We start from the raw sequence: 14,212 nt of genomic DNA on the forward strand, positions 1-14,212 counted from the left end.
AAAAAAAAAAAAAAAAAAAAAAAAAAAAAAAAAAAAAAAAAAAAAAAAAAAAAAAAAGAATGAAAAAAAATGAAAAAATCAATCAAGTATTTATCAATTCCATCCTCTCTTGTTCCAAAAATAAAAGAGAGTAGTCAATGTAAATAAGAGTCATGTAAATAGTCATTTTGTTGTTTCATTGTAATAAGCAAGGAAGGTGTATGCCATTGATGTACAACGCGAGTAATTGTGAAATACCTCCAACTCATTCACAATTCTCGTAAAGTCCGGACAGCTAGCTAGATTTCGACCTTGGTTCTTAGCCTGAGAAACTATCTCTTGGTGATTAGTAGTCATAACATCCGATCTTTCTTTACACATGTGTAGATACACTTTACACTCTTATCACATGTCTTTATTTGTTATCAGTGCTAGGATTGTTCCTTCGATAGCTAGATTGACATCTCCATTTTGCTGTGAGCTTCTACTGACTTGCGCATGTCACATTTGATGGAATCTGAGCTTATATTTTTACCTAGAACTTTGTAGGTACGTTCTAAGCAAACCTTCACGAGACTTCACTCGTCCACTAGGGACACTTAGAGGTTTAAAAGGCTTATTGCATTCGCTAAATGCAATCGAGAGACCAGCGACAGTGGTATAGGTAGGATTTCCTTAGTTTTGTTTTACTTGAGGACAAGTAAAATTCAGGTTTGGGGGTATTTGATGAGTGCTAAAAAGTGCATATTTCTATATATTTTTCTTGGCATTTAACTCATCTTTTGTGCATTAATTCTACATTTTATCCCATATTCTGTGTTTTCGTTGTTTTCAAGAATAAATACTTTTCTTAATTAATTTTGCATTTTTTAGGTACTAAATAAAGCCTGGTTAACTCACGGAGCGAAAAGAGCAAAGGAATGGCAAAGACTCTCGCTAGGAGGAAGGGAAGAATGATGTTTGCAAGAGCCGGATCAACGAGAAGTGGGCTTGAAGAGGAAGAATTGTTCTTAAAGAAGATATGGGCTTGGCATACCCAAGGCCCAAAACCCTCACCCAAATCCACTTCCTATATCCATACCCGTTTCCCTTTCTAGCCGTCAGATTGGATCATCTCAGCATCCTACGGTCGCAGCATCGCCGTACATCAAAGTCTGAAACTCCTGTCTAACACTATAGCACCTAACTCCATCTGGAGCCGTCAGCTTCGTTGTATCACTTAATCCAACGGTCTCTCAGAGCCTTCTTCTATCTTGCCGTCCGATTCATTTCATCATCTCATCATCCTACCGCTGAGCTTCGCAAATCATCAAAATGGATGCGCCCGCTCAACACCTAAGCATCAAACCCATCGACCCAAAACAAACACCCACTCTCTTCTTCCCCAAATACACTTCCCCCAAATTTCTCCTCTTCCCCCGACCATGGCAGACACTGCCATGTCTGCTCCGCCGTCTCCATCTCCACCACGACCACAAGGACACCACCACCATCACCTACCTCTTCCCTAGTCGTGTCTGTCTTGTTCTTAGCATTGATTTTTGATGCTACCAAGAAGACAAACATAACCAGGTTTCACCACAGTGAAGAGAAGACAAAATTTGGGAGAAATTCGAGTAGAGGATTAGCAGAGGAGGAGAAGTACAAGCATGGGTCGAGTCTATTTGCATCAGAGGGTGAGTTAATTTTATTTATCGAAACCCTAATCCTGCTGATTTGGGGATTTTCAAATTAGGGTTTGTAGAAATTTAGGGTTTTGTAAAAACTATAAATAGGAAACGATGTAGAATGTTAAAAGGGTTCTTGGGTCATCCGAGATACCCCCTAATTGGGTTAATGTTGTTGTTTCAATTTCAATTTCATAATTCAGTTAATTTAAATTTCAAATATTTATTATGTTAAACATGTTCTGAATCCACACTAGGGTGAGAAGACCCTTAAGCCTTGATGGTTAGCCATTAGGTTAGTTTTTGTTGAACTCAAAATAGCTTAGGCTAGTTAGATTCCTAAAAGCTCAACTGACTTGTGATTAGTGGTGCTGTAAGAAGACCACTAATGCTAGGGGTCAGTGGTAGTTCTAAGGGATTAACCAGCCATATTAGTTAGAGACCTAGAAACCTAAATGACCTGTGATTGTTTATGCTTTAATCAGATAGGCAATGCTAGGGGTTAATCCAAGGACTTTAGGTAGTTAACTAGCCACATGACAAGGATTTATCCTAGGCTAACTAGCTAGGTGAAAGAGAATTCTCATCCATCTCCATACACTTCATTCCCATCCACATTCACATCTTCCATGTCCTGTTCTTGTTAATTTTCTTTCATGTCCTGTTTTCAAATTTTAATTTTCATATTTTCACTTTTGCTATAACTTTTAGTTATGATTTTGTTCACTTCTCACAACTCTCATTTCAGTCCATTCATGCTCTGTTAGCAGTTAGAGATAGCTAGGAAAACTTCATAACACCCCAAGTCTCTGTGGATCGACCCGTATTTGCACATTAGCTTCAATCGACACCGTGCACTTGCGGTATTAGTTTGTAGGTCTTTTTAGAAACCTACCATGCACTCCCTAGCAGTCACTTATTTTGATGCAATCAAAAGAAAATCCCAGACCAATTTATTTTATCTGCAAGAGACTCCATTCTCTGGCAATGTAACCAGATCAAATATGCTCAAGATTATCTTTTGGCTGTTCCGATCAGTGGTTTGGATCAATGTCTTGGCCCAGACAGTTCAGAAACGTAGTTTGCTATCGTCTTGGTATCCCTTTATTTGTTGAGGGCGGGTTATGCTCGTGTTGTAATAAGCCTATGGATATCTTCGGTGATCACGCGCTTCACCGTGCTAATGATGTTGGACTAAAATTCCACCATGACTTAGTACGTGACGTAATTGCAAATATTTGTTTCAAGGCTGGTGTCCATGCACGCAAGGAGGTGAATTTGGGTCTTATGACAGATAGCAACAAGGATCTACGTCCAGCAGATATCCTTGTTCTCAGTTGGGAAAATGACCAAGATGTATGTATGGATGTCACAAGGGTCTCTCCCTTTACTGGCGACGGGGTTCGTTCTTTCGTCCCAGGCCAGGCTATCTCTAGATCCATTTCGCGCAAACGCTCTAAATATTTGGATGAGTGTACCTCGCATGGTTACGGTTTGGGTGTTCTAGCTTTTACTACCTTAGGGGAACTTAGTGAGGATACTATTTAGTTTTTCAAGCGTCTGAAACATTGTTTAGTCAACCATGACGCTGGTAGTGGTCTAGATAGTTTTATTTTTCATAAATTGGGTGTTGCTATTGAAAAAGGAGTTGGTGGTCAACTTGTTACTCAGCTACCAACTAACAATTGTATTTAAACGCTTTTATCAAAAAATAGTCGGAAAATGTCTTATTCGAGAAATGAATAAGTCGATCTTTTATGAAGAAGAGTATATTTGCTTCTATTTTCGGGACCAACTTTCCAGAGTAGCGGAAGCACTTGGACATTGCTGGTATCCAAACATGCTCTAATTACCTAGGCACTTTTACCCTTGTGTTTACCTGCCTAAATATCTTTTTTATGGGCTTATATGTAATCTTAATCGTGAAAAGGAACAATAAAGTGAAAAGGGGGAATTCTAATTTCCTCTTTGTTCTTCTTCTTGACATATCCAACTTTCTTCTCTCTTCCTTGGTTAAAAAAAAAAAAAACTTTCTTCTCTCTTGAAAATCCAAAATACTAGTAATAGTAATCGAATCAGTGAATTCCAATTTCCTTTCTAGATTTTGGGTCCCCCAAATTCCACATTTGTCATCAGATTCTGAAAATACCCCAACTTATTAATTCTGTAGTTGGTAAGTATCTTACTTTCCCCCTTACTTCAGTTTTCAATCAATTAGGGTTTTTTTAAACTCCAATTCCAGGGTTCTTTTGAATCTTATTTCTCGTTTTATTTTGTGGGTTTTGCTTTGTTTTTATAATGGCTATGAATTTTGTTTGACAGTTTCAGGTTTTTGATTGAATTTGTTGCAGAAAGGAAACCCTAATTGAGAGTGGGCGGGTGGGGATTTCACCAAGAGATTATCAATTGGGGATTATATGGATGATAAGAGGTATTTAGTTTCCTTTTCATTCTTTGTGTTCTGCTTTAAAGGCACTGTAAAGTACCATGGGCATTGGGGCAATGGCCCCCTGACCTTAGCTATCTCCATCAGTGGTGCTGGTGGTGGTGGAGGTTGATGGCTGATTATAGGGGGAGAACAGCACTTTCACAATGCAAGTGTGTGCGGCTTAGCTTGCTCTCACTCCTTTTGTTGAGACAGTCCAGATTTGTTATTTTGTCACTATGAAAGTAGTTGTTGCTCCACGGAACATCATGCATCTTTGTCTAGAACACCTAGGCAAAGATGACAACACCTAGGCTTTATTTGTATAACCGAGAGCTATTGGGAACAGTGAACTAAACTGCTCAAGGGAATGTGAATTTTAACACTAGGTGGAGAGTACCTTCGTTTCTCTCTGAACAGAAACTATAAAAAAGTTTTGAAATCAGTCACGAGAGAAGATATTTGTTCTTGTAGTAAGAGAAACGGTTTAGCACTTCATCTTTATTCAATGTCCTAGTGGAATTTGGTACCATCTGTTGGCTCATGTTAAGTACTAAGTATAAAAACTGTTTACTGAACTGAGATTGAGTGGTGCAAGTTGTGGCTCTGCGACTGGGTCTGTTACTGCTAGGGAGTTTTTCTCGTCTAAACATTTGATGTGACATTGTGATTTTGTTGCTTCAGATAAGAACACCCAGCCGTTTTTCCTGCTGCTGTAATGGATTCTGAAGGAAAGAAGTTTGGAAGAGGTAATGAATTTTGGATTTCTTTTGTTTTCCTTTGCTTTCCTCTTTGGATTTGATTATTTCCTGCACTTGATCGTGAAAAAGTGCGATTGGTTTTATGAAATTGTTGCATGGAGCAAGAATTTTGTAGTGTGCTGGTTATTCCTTGCTAAATAAAACACAGGTATATCAGTAGTTCACTAGAAGTAAGTTAGAGAGTTATCTTTTTTCAGCTCCTAGCCATCAATGTTATCTTTTTTCAGCTCTTAGCCATCAATGTTAAAAGTGAGGTCTGTTATCATGTCTCCTTACACATATTTCCTCGAGTCTTCAGATTTGTACAGTGTATGTTGCATTGTTGAAACAATCCAGTTGTTTGGGCACTTCTACTTTTTATATGAAGGTCAAATTATCCAAGCCAAACTTATACACGGTTTCTACATAGAGATTTTAGACCATGATATTGTGCTACTGTTAGTTACCTTATTTGGGTTTACCTATATTACATTTTTGAGAAATAGGGATTAATTGGGTATATTGATACAATATACAGGACCGAGGGAGCTTACTGGGGCTGTAGATCTTATAAATCACTACAAATTGTGGGCACACCATGATTTCTTTTGCAAGAGATCACTTCCTTTGTCAATCTCGGACACCCACTATCTTCACAGCGTAGTTGGAGATACAGAAATTAGGAAAGGAGAGGGGATGGAGTTGGACCAGCTCTGCCAGACCACATCATACACAAGAGAGACAAAAGCTCGGATACAGCCCTTTGATATGGATATACTCAAGCAAGCGTTTCTTCTGAAGGAAACAACTCCCATTGATCTTCCTTCAGTAAGAAAATTCAATAACCTGACTTTGGTCATTTCCTATATGCAACTACTCCATCACATTTTTGTTGGTAGCTCTGCACATGTGGTAATTATCATCGGAAGTGCTGAATCTGCTGATTGATATGTATCATTGTTCCACAGGAAGAGAAAGGGATCCCTACCATTGCAGGAAAATCAAAAAGTGAGTCTAAAGACAAGGATAGGAAGCACAAAAAGCACAAGGACCGGGATAAGGACAAAGAGCACAAGAAACACAAACATCGTCACAAGGACAAGGACCGAAGTAAAGACAAAGACAAGGAAAAGAAGAAAGATAGAAGTGGGCATCATGATAAGGTTTGTGGCGCCCAAACCTTTGCTTTTACATTGTATTGAGTCTATGAATTAGGTCACTTGGATCACCCAAAATCCCAACAGACTGACTGTTAATTTTCATCTTCTTGTTGATTCCGTTATTAGGATCACTGTCAACATATGCGTGCCTTAGTTTTCTTTTTATTTAATTTCAGAAGAGGAAGCATGATGGCGGAGAGGATACTGGTGATTCCCACAAACACAAGAAGAGCAAGGTAAAGAATGAATGTTTCTTTTTTTTTTTTTTTGTTCAAGTTCACCTGCTTTATACTTGTCAAGTTGTCAGCACATATCCACCATGTACATTTTGATAAATGTTTATGCAATCCTGCATTTCCTTCTTTTGACTCGCTCAAATAATTACATTTATTGATTATAAACCCTGCATGTTTTCCCTGATCTTTTCAGCATAAAAGCTCAAAAACCAGTGAAATGGTCGGAATTAAAGTCGGCAGCTGATTAGATATAAGTGTCTTCATTTTTGATGCCATGGTGTACAAATGAGAGGAGGGGTTCATTTCATTCACTACACTTCTTACACTTGTATCCAGATCTCTGCCTTGATTCTTCTTAAGGCCAGCCAGTTAAAGAGCTAGAAGTCCCAGATACAAAGATTTTGCAGATTTCTTTTTATTGTTTCAGAGATGTCTTCAAGATTAGGAGTCAGGTGGTCGCAGTACCAGGAAGATAATAATTTTTCCGGCTGCAGTTATCAGCGCCGTCATCGAATTTCAAAAGTTAACACACGTGAACTGTGATTAAGAAGAGCATATTAGTTGTAACTTTTTTCAGAGCTTCATGGAACTAGCATTAGTCTTATAGTACTAAAGGATATAAGCGTCCAATAAGTTTTAAATACATCATGTATCTCTTTACATCTTAGTCCCATGCTAATGTGAGGTGGGAATTTTGGCATGTCTCCTGATATACTAAATACTCCATTTTTGGTGCATCTTGGTTGTTACTTTGGCATGTATTTCACGAATGATGCTGCTGTATAAAGCTTACAAAGTTTATGCACCCTTTTCCGTGTTCTAAGATATTATGGAAAGTGGAAACCATCAATTTGCTTCATTTCCAAATTCCAAATTTCTGAGCTGACAAAGTTTAGGCTCGGCCTTGGTTCAGAATTCTTTTGTATCAGCATAAACCATACTGAAACCAGACCTTCGATTCAGAATTCTCCTTGTATCACATAATAAACGACACTGAAACGAGACCTTGATTCAGAATTCTGCAATTTAGCTGAAACCCTCTATCTGCCACTGCAGTCCTATACCCTTTGCCCGCACAAGTCCTAATCTGAGAGAAATTTAGCGAGAGAGAAAGATGAGTGGAGGTACTGCAGACTTCTTCTACAGAGAAGCTCAGCGTCTTGGCTACCTGGCAAGATCGGCCTTCAAGTTACTGCAAATGCAAAAACAGTACAAATTGATAAAACCAGGTGCTTCTGTTCTTGACCTTGGTTGTGCCCCTGGTGCTTGGCTTCAGGTTGCTTGCCAGAGCTTGGGTTCTCTTAAATCCGGTGGTGTGGTTGTTGGTATTGACCTCAAGGTGTTTGTTCTTTGAACTCTGTGAAATTTAAAAAAATTTAATACCCATTTCCTTCACTAACATATGATTGGAATTGTGCAGAAAGTGAAGGTTCCATCAAATCATTGTGATGAAAGGGTAAAAACCATTTGCGGCGATGTTATGAATATCGAAAGAAGCAAAATCAGGGAACTCTCTCCTCAGGTATATCAATATTCCTCTTTTGCTCTCACTTTGAATTGCATTGGAACTTAGTTTTCCTTTTCTGTGATGTTGCAGGGAAAAGGGTTCTCGGTGATACTGTCGGATATGTGCCCATCAGTTTCAGGAATCACAACGAGAGACGCAGCTTTGTCCATTGAGTTGGGGGCACGAGCAGTTGAGCTGGCTGTAGGTGAAGGTCTGCTGGTTCCAAATGATGGGGAGGATGCAACAAATAGTTCAGGTGGCGATGCAGATGTGGAAGGCGTTTTGCGACCTGGTGGTAACCTTGTTATTAAGCTACTTGAGAGTGAAGACACTAAAGGTTGTGAGTTGTGACTGCCATACATAGATATGATAGATTGAATTTAGAAGCTAAGATTTCACTTTCGGCCCTTTCTTATGTTTCTTTTGTTGGCATTATGCTTGCAGAACTTGGTGACTTTTGCAAACCGCGTTTCAAGAAGGCATCATGGTTAAGGCCCAAGGCAACAAGAGCTGCTTCAAGAGAGATTTATCTGATTTGTCAAGGACGTGTTGGTGGTAGGAATGAAACTTCGAGCAAGAAGTGAATCCCAATAAGGGGAAACATATGCACGACTGATATAAAGAGAAGCCGCTATCTTCTTTTAATCAGTCAGAGTGAAACTTGTATTGCTAATATAAATTTTTAGATATTTGCTTTAGTTCGTGAAAACTGGAAAACATTGACATTCTGTTATTGCAATTTGCAAGACAAACCTTCTTGTTTCTGCTAAAATTTACAATGCTGTACAATTTTTTCTTATGAATGAAAAAATGGTTTCCGGAGCAATTCACTTGAGTATTTGCATTATGATGTTATATGATAAGTATGAGTGCCGCGATGAGGGAAAGCTGACTTCATCGAATGTGAGTTCGTCCCATGGACCAGACTTTCGTATCTCGGGCATGTGCCTGTTATAAGAACAAAATCTCATTAGATAAATTCGTTACCGGCTTTCAGAGGAATTAACAACATTTGTAGTAACTGACAACCCCATACATACCTGATTTCTCAGAGAAGGGAAAACATTCCAAAATCGCAAAGTTTCATCTCCTGCACCTGTTACGATTGTCTGCATTCAGTGTAAACAAAAGAAGTCAGTTTCTGGATTGCCTGCCATTACACATCTACATAGATTAGCATACAATTGCAGGAAAAGACTGGGACAGTACCTGTCCATCAGGTGACGTTGCAAGATAAAGAACTCTCAAACTATGCCCAGTTAGGGTTGCAACCTTCCCCATCGTTGGGTACTTCCAAACCATAATTTGATTCTGGGAATACCCATGAGTACTAACAATCTCATTCACATTCTTACTCCATGCTAGATTGCAGACCTGGCTGCCAGTGTCGACACTATTCAATTGGTTCCCATTTGCAGTATTCCAGATACGAATGCATCGATCAGCAGTTCCACCTCCGGAAGCTAGAAGGCCATTCTGGTGAGGCGACCATGCTATGGCCTTTACAGCAGCTGTATGTTCTGTCAGCTTTAGGATTGGTTGCTGAGAATGCTGGTTCCATACCAATAGCTGATTATCATTCCCACCAGATGCTAGTTCCCTGTCGTCATGAGACCATTTGAGTCCACATACCTGGTAAACAAAGAAGTGTTAGATTCGGAATTGATGGCCGGTAGAGCATCAGTTCTACAAATCAAGTGTTAGCAGCCTTTTACCTCAGATTTATGTCCTACAAGCTTGCTAATGTAATCACTTGAGACACGAAGATCATGCTGAAGTATATTCCGGTCTCTACTACCCGAAGACAAAATGCGAGAACTCCAAGCCAATACACTAGTTCTTGTTTGATGTCCTGACATTGTCCTCACTCTCTTACACTGAGTTGCATCCCAAATCTGAACTTGACCAAGACTAGTACCAATTGATAAAAATGAACCTTCCTTCGTCCATTGAACTGAACACACGCCATCATCAGGTCCCAAATCGCATAACTTGGTTACCTAGAAAATCCAATAACAAGAAATTAAGGCATCCAACATTTCAATTCCACCAGAAAATTGGCAAAAATGAAAAAGTTGCAGGTTTTCACCTTAAGAGATGTTGCACTCCATAGATAAACACAAGTGCCCAGCGCCACTGCAAGGACATTTTGCGATGACCAATCGACAAGATTCAGATAATAATCATCTTGTAGTGCAGGTGCATCCAATATCTGCAATCAAATGAGCAACCCGAATGAGCAAAACATATATTGGGGCAGTTGCCCCAATGGCCTGTAACTTGTTAAAGATTTTTACTTTGAAAGGGGTCTTGGATATCTTTCTCTGCTGCTTAGTTGGTGTAGAACCTCCAGGTGAAACTCCACCAACGTTATGACCTACAACAGTCGGAGAAAAAGGCGAACTTGGAGTCGAATTCTCCGTCTTGAACCGCAACATATTCTTACTCGGACTGCTCACCGGAGAACCAGAACCTGCAAAAGAAGGAGAACCAAAATCAGGACCAAATAATTCAGCTTTCAATAATCTAGCATAATTCTCATTTCCGCCCTCTTTCACCGGAGAGTCGATTAAACCGAATGTATGCAGCCTTGATGAAGATCTACATGGGATGAATCTGTCACTACAAGTAGCAGATTTTGAAGGTGATCCTAAATTTGAAATTGAACGGAGTGATGATGGTGATGATATGTTTGTATGTGATTGAAATGAAGATGATGATGATAATGATGGTAATGCAAATGTATCTAAGTTCATTCCAACTGGGAGGTTTAATCCAGTTTTTCTCCCTTGATTTGGTCTTGATAAATCCATTTTTTTAATTTGATTCCTGTTCTGCCTGATGGGTTCTGAATGAATTTGAAATTGAATAATTTTTCGATCAAGATTTAGATCGAAAAATCACTGTGAGAAAATGGGTTTGGTTTGGTTTTTCTTTTCTCTCCTTTGAATTTTCAACGGTTACTTTTGGAGAGAGGTTATGAGGGTTTTTAAATCTGAGAATTTTCTCCAACGGTCGATTTTTTATTCACCCTTACTTTATTGCAGCGTATTTGGTAAGGTTGGGCATGTGGTACGCCTTTCAAGGCAAGTGGGCTGGAGATGGTGAAAAGTCAAGATTTTGCCCGCCTCGCGACACTTTTTAAATGAAAATGTAATCCCTTTTTTCTTTAATAGGCCAGTTTTGTTTTTAGCGAAATTTAAGGAAATTAAGAGAACTAATCATTCAAAGTGGTCTTCATGACACTTGTCAATAAAAGAAGTGAAGTGAAATGGTCCCATGACACTTGTTAGCAAAAGAAGTAAAGTGAAGTGGTCCACATGACACTTGTCATCAAAAGAAGTTAAGAGAAAAGTGGTCCAAAAAAATTAAAATAACATTTGACTTTCCCAATTAGGAAACTGGCCTATTTTTTTGAAACTTTTATTTATACAAACTGGCATATTAAAAAAGAACGGAGGGAGTACAAAATTATACCGGAAGTGGTAGCCTTCCCCGCACAAGTCTCACATATCTGTCCACCATTAGATGGCAGGTCCACCCACTAAAGTCCAGTAATCAGAGGTCCATAATTAAGAGAAAACAAAAAAATGGACCTAATTTTTTAAGCTCAGGTCCTGTACACGTGCGGAATAACTAATGCGAAATTTTAAAATACCACAAATAACCCTCCCTATTTAACAGGGACTATAAGCACGAGAAGAACATTAACCTTTCATATTCGTTTTCTTCTTCTCTTTCTTCTCACTGCTGTTGCAAATGGATTGTGAACAGATCTAAAAAAAATTCTTCAATCTTTCTCGTTTCTATCAAATCAATGTTTATTAGGGTTTCACGATCGAATCGTTGTTGTGTTTGATTACGCTTTTCTATCTCCATGTTTGATTTGTTGATTATTTACCAGATCTATATGAATAATCATATTTTTTTGTTCATTTCATTGTTAGATTTACTTATACCACTTCCATTTTGTTGGTTTTAGATGTGTTTCTGTTTGTTTTTGTATATGAAGCAACAATACGTATATCCCGTACTGACAGAAACTCAATTTATTAAGAAGAAGAAGAAGAAGAAGAAGAATACGATGATGCATCGTTATGATATACGACGAGAAGATTTGTTTGTGTTTCCCGGTATGTTTTTTAATCATCTTCTTTGATTATTTTGTTCGTTTTTCTTCATTTTTTTTTCGATTGTATTATGAAGATCAAATCGATTTTCATGAGTCTATTATGTTTTTAGGTTTGATACAGTTTGCTTTTGTGTATGAATTGACAGTACGTATACGATGTACTGATATAAAATTCTTATGATTCGGTTATATTCAAAGTTTTTCCATTTTTTTGGTTCGATCTATGAGTACGTATGTGTAGTACTGAAATATGTACTTTGATTCGGTTATATTCAGAGTTTTTCCATTGTTTTTGGGTTCGATCCATGAGTACGTATGTGTAATACTGAAGTATGTGCTTTGATTCGGTTATATTCAAAAGTTTTCCACTGTTTTTGGGTTCGATCCATGAGTAAGTATGTGTAATACTAAAATATGTGCTTTGATTCGTTTATATTTCTGACTTTTGCTATTGTTTTTGGGTTTGATCCATGAGTACGTATGTGTAATACTGAAGTATGTGCTTTGATTCAGTTATATGCATGGATTCATCACTTCTTCTTGACATGCAATTGATTTTTTAGTTCATGAATATGCAGTACGTATATGACGTACTGTTACAAACTTCTTTTGATTATGATTTATTCAGAGTTTTGCCACTGTTTTTGGGTTCGATCCATGAGTACGTATGTGTAATACTAAATATGTGCTTTGATTATGTTATATTCATCACTTCTTCTTTACATGCAGTTGATTTTTTAGTTCATGAATACGCAGTACGTATATTGCGTACTGATAGAAACTTCTTCTGGTTCTGTTTTATCAGAATTTTGCCACTTTTTTTATTTGTTTGATCCATGAGTATGTATGCGAAATACTGAAGTATGTGCTAATTTTGTACAACTTTTTATGTGTGTATTGTGCATATATAGGTTTTCCTTTATTTTTTATATGATTTAATATTGTATTAAAGAAATACTAGAGATTAATGGTATGATCCTACAATATATGTGATGTAAATGTTTTCTAATTTATTTATCATTGATTCTAACAAACATGTACTTTTACTGTAAGCAGTGCAACAGATACATACTCGAATTCGTAAGCAGCAAATATATACTCGAATTTGTAAGCAGTTTAGCGGATACGTGTTCTATTTGTAAGCAGCGCGACAGATATGTACTCAGATTTGTAAGTAGTGTAGCAGATATGTACTCGAATTTATAAGCAGTGTAGCAGATATGTACTCGGATTTATAATCAGTGTAACAGATATGTACTCGATATAATGAATGTGTAAACACACATGTTTGGTGACAATGGGTATTATGGTCATTTCCATGTTTTAATTAATTTTGGACCTTTAAATAAAAAAAAATCCGGTTGGACCCTACTATAACTAACTTTATGGGCTTAGGACCAAACAACAAAGTTCCCTAAATCATAAGTATAGATGAGTCGGGCCTTTGGGAGAAAGTATTCCAAAAAACTATATTTTGAGGGAGCGTGGTTTTGAGTAGGGGTGAGCATGGGCCGGTATGGACCGGTTTTCGCCTCATACGCATCCAATCCATTGCACTACGGATTTCAAATTTGGCATCCGCATCCAATCCATATTCAACGAATTTTGCATCGAATGGATGCACGAATGGACGGATTGGATGCGGATAATCTGATGGATTTGTTTTAGTTAAAATTTATAGTAAAGTAAATAAGCTGACACAAATGACTCCTTATAAAACCTACATATCCTATATATGTATACAAATATAAATATGTCATTTACAACACTCCAAGCAAACATCTTAAAAATTCCTAAATGATCCATAGTATTTTCTAGAACTATATAAATTCCCTTAATTTAACGGATATGGATGTCCAACGAATTTTCCTGGTTGCATCCGGGCCCGACCCATTGTCCGAAAATTTCATCCGCATCAAACCCATTAAAAAACGGTCCGGGCATCCATCCGCAAATGAACGGTTGGTCCCGATTAAATCCGTGGATTACGGTCTAGATGCTCACCCCTAGTTTTGAGTTGATTAGGTCATGTGGAGGTAATTTTGAACACTCTTTTTTGGAATATTTATCCCAATTATAAAATTATCCATTTTAATAGAAATACCGAGAGAGAAAAAGAAGAGGGTGTAGAAAATATCTACAATTTTTTTCCCGAGATGGTTGAATTCGAAATGAGTGATTCGAGTTACTACTCTTCCAAATCAGGACCTTCAACTTCTAGAGTATTCGTTAATCTTCATAACGACCTGGAAAAGAATAATTTGTTAGATGGTGAATGTATTCTGCCATAACATGATCTGGAAAAGAGTAAAATTTATCCTTAATCTCAATCTCAAAGTGGAGGAGGATAATTTTTTTAATATTCA

At 37.8% G+C, this 14,212-nt stretch overlaps 3 protein-coding genes across 4 annotated transcripts; 2 read left to right on the top strand and 1 right to left on the bottom strand.

Annotated features, from left to right (window-relative positions):
• Positions 1–3,608: 3,608 nt before the first annotated feature.
• Positions 3,609–6,964, top strand: LOC113310486 (probable mediator of RNA polymerase II transcription subunit 19b). Of its 2 annotated transcripts, none has more exons than XM_026559178.1 (7): positions 3,609–3,819; positions 3,969–4,077; positions 4,756–4,820; positions 5,350–5,639; positions 5,780–5,974; positions 6,148–6,207; positions 6,401–6,964. In XM_026559178.1, the coding sequence occupies exons 3-7, from the start codon at positions 4,790–4,792 to the stop codon at positions 6,449–6,451; spliced, it is 627 nt and encodes a 208-aa protein (XP_026414963.1). In that variant the 5' UTR covers positions 3,609–3,819; positions 3,969–4,077; positions 4,756–4,789; the 3' UTR covers positions 6,452–6,964. The 2 variants fall into 2 exon arrangements, with proteins under 2 accessions (XP_026414963.1, XP_026414962.1); XM_026559177.1 differs by having other exon boundaries at positions 3,998–4,077.
• An 80-nt stretch (positions 6,965–7,044) lies between these two features.
• On the top strand, positions 7,045–8,540 carry LOC113310485 (ribosomal RNA large subunit methyltransferase E-like). The gene is made up of 4 exons (XM_026559176.1): positions 7,045–7,546; positions 7,628–7,729; positions 7,805–8,051; positions 8,159–8,540. The coding sequence occupies exons 1-4, from the start codon at positions 7,322–7,324 to the stop codon at positions 8,296–8,298; spliced, it is 714 nt and encodes a 237-aa protein (XP_026414961.1). The 5' UTR covers positions 7,045–7,321; the 3' UTR covers positions 8,299–8,540.
• LOC113310484 (protein FIZZY-RELATED 3-like) lies at positions 8,425–10,656 on the bottom strand. The gene is made up of 6 exons (XM_026559175.1): positions 10,012–10,656; positions 9,804–9,926; positions 9,430–9,714; positions 8,924–9,346; positions 8,755–8,823; positions 8,425–8,662 (listed from the first exon to the last, which is right to left on the bottom strand). The coding sequence occupies exons 1-6, from the start codon at positions 10,525–10,527 to the stop codon at positions 8,609–8,611; spliced, it is 1,470 nt and encodes a 489-aa protein (XP_026414960.1). The 5' UTR covers positions 10,528–10,656; the 3' UTR covers positions 8,425–8,608.
• Between the last annotated feature and the right edge of the window lie 3,556 nt (positions 10,657–14,212).

The sequence above is a fragment of the Papaver somniferum genome, chromosome 9 (assembly GCF_003573695.1).
Source record: "Papaver somniferum cultivar HN1 chromosome 9, ASM357369v1, whole genome shotgun sequence".
Lineage (NCBI taxonomy): Eukaryota > Viridiplantae > Streptophyta > Magnoliopsida > Ranunculales > Papaveraceae > Papaver > Papaver somniferum.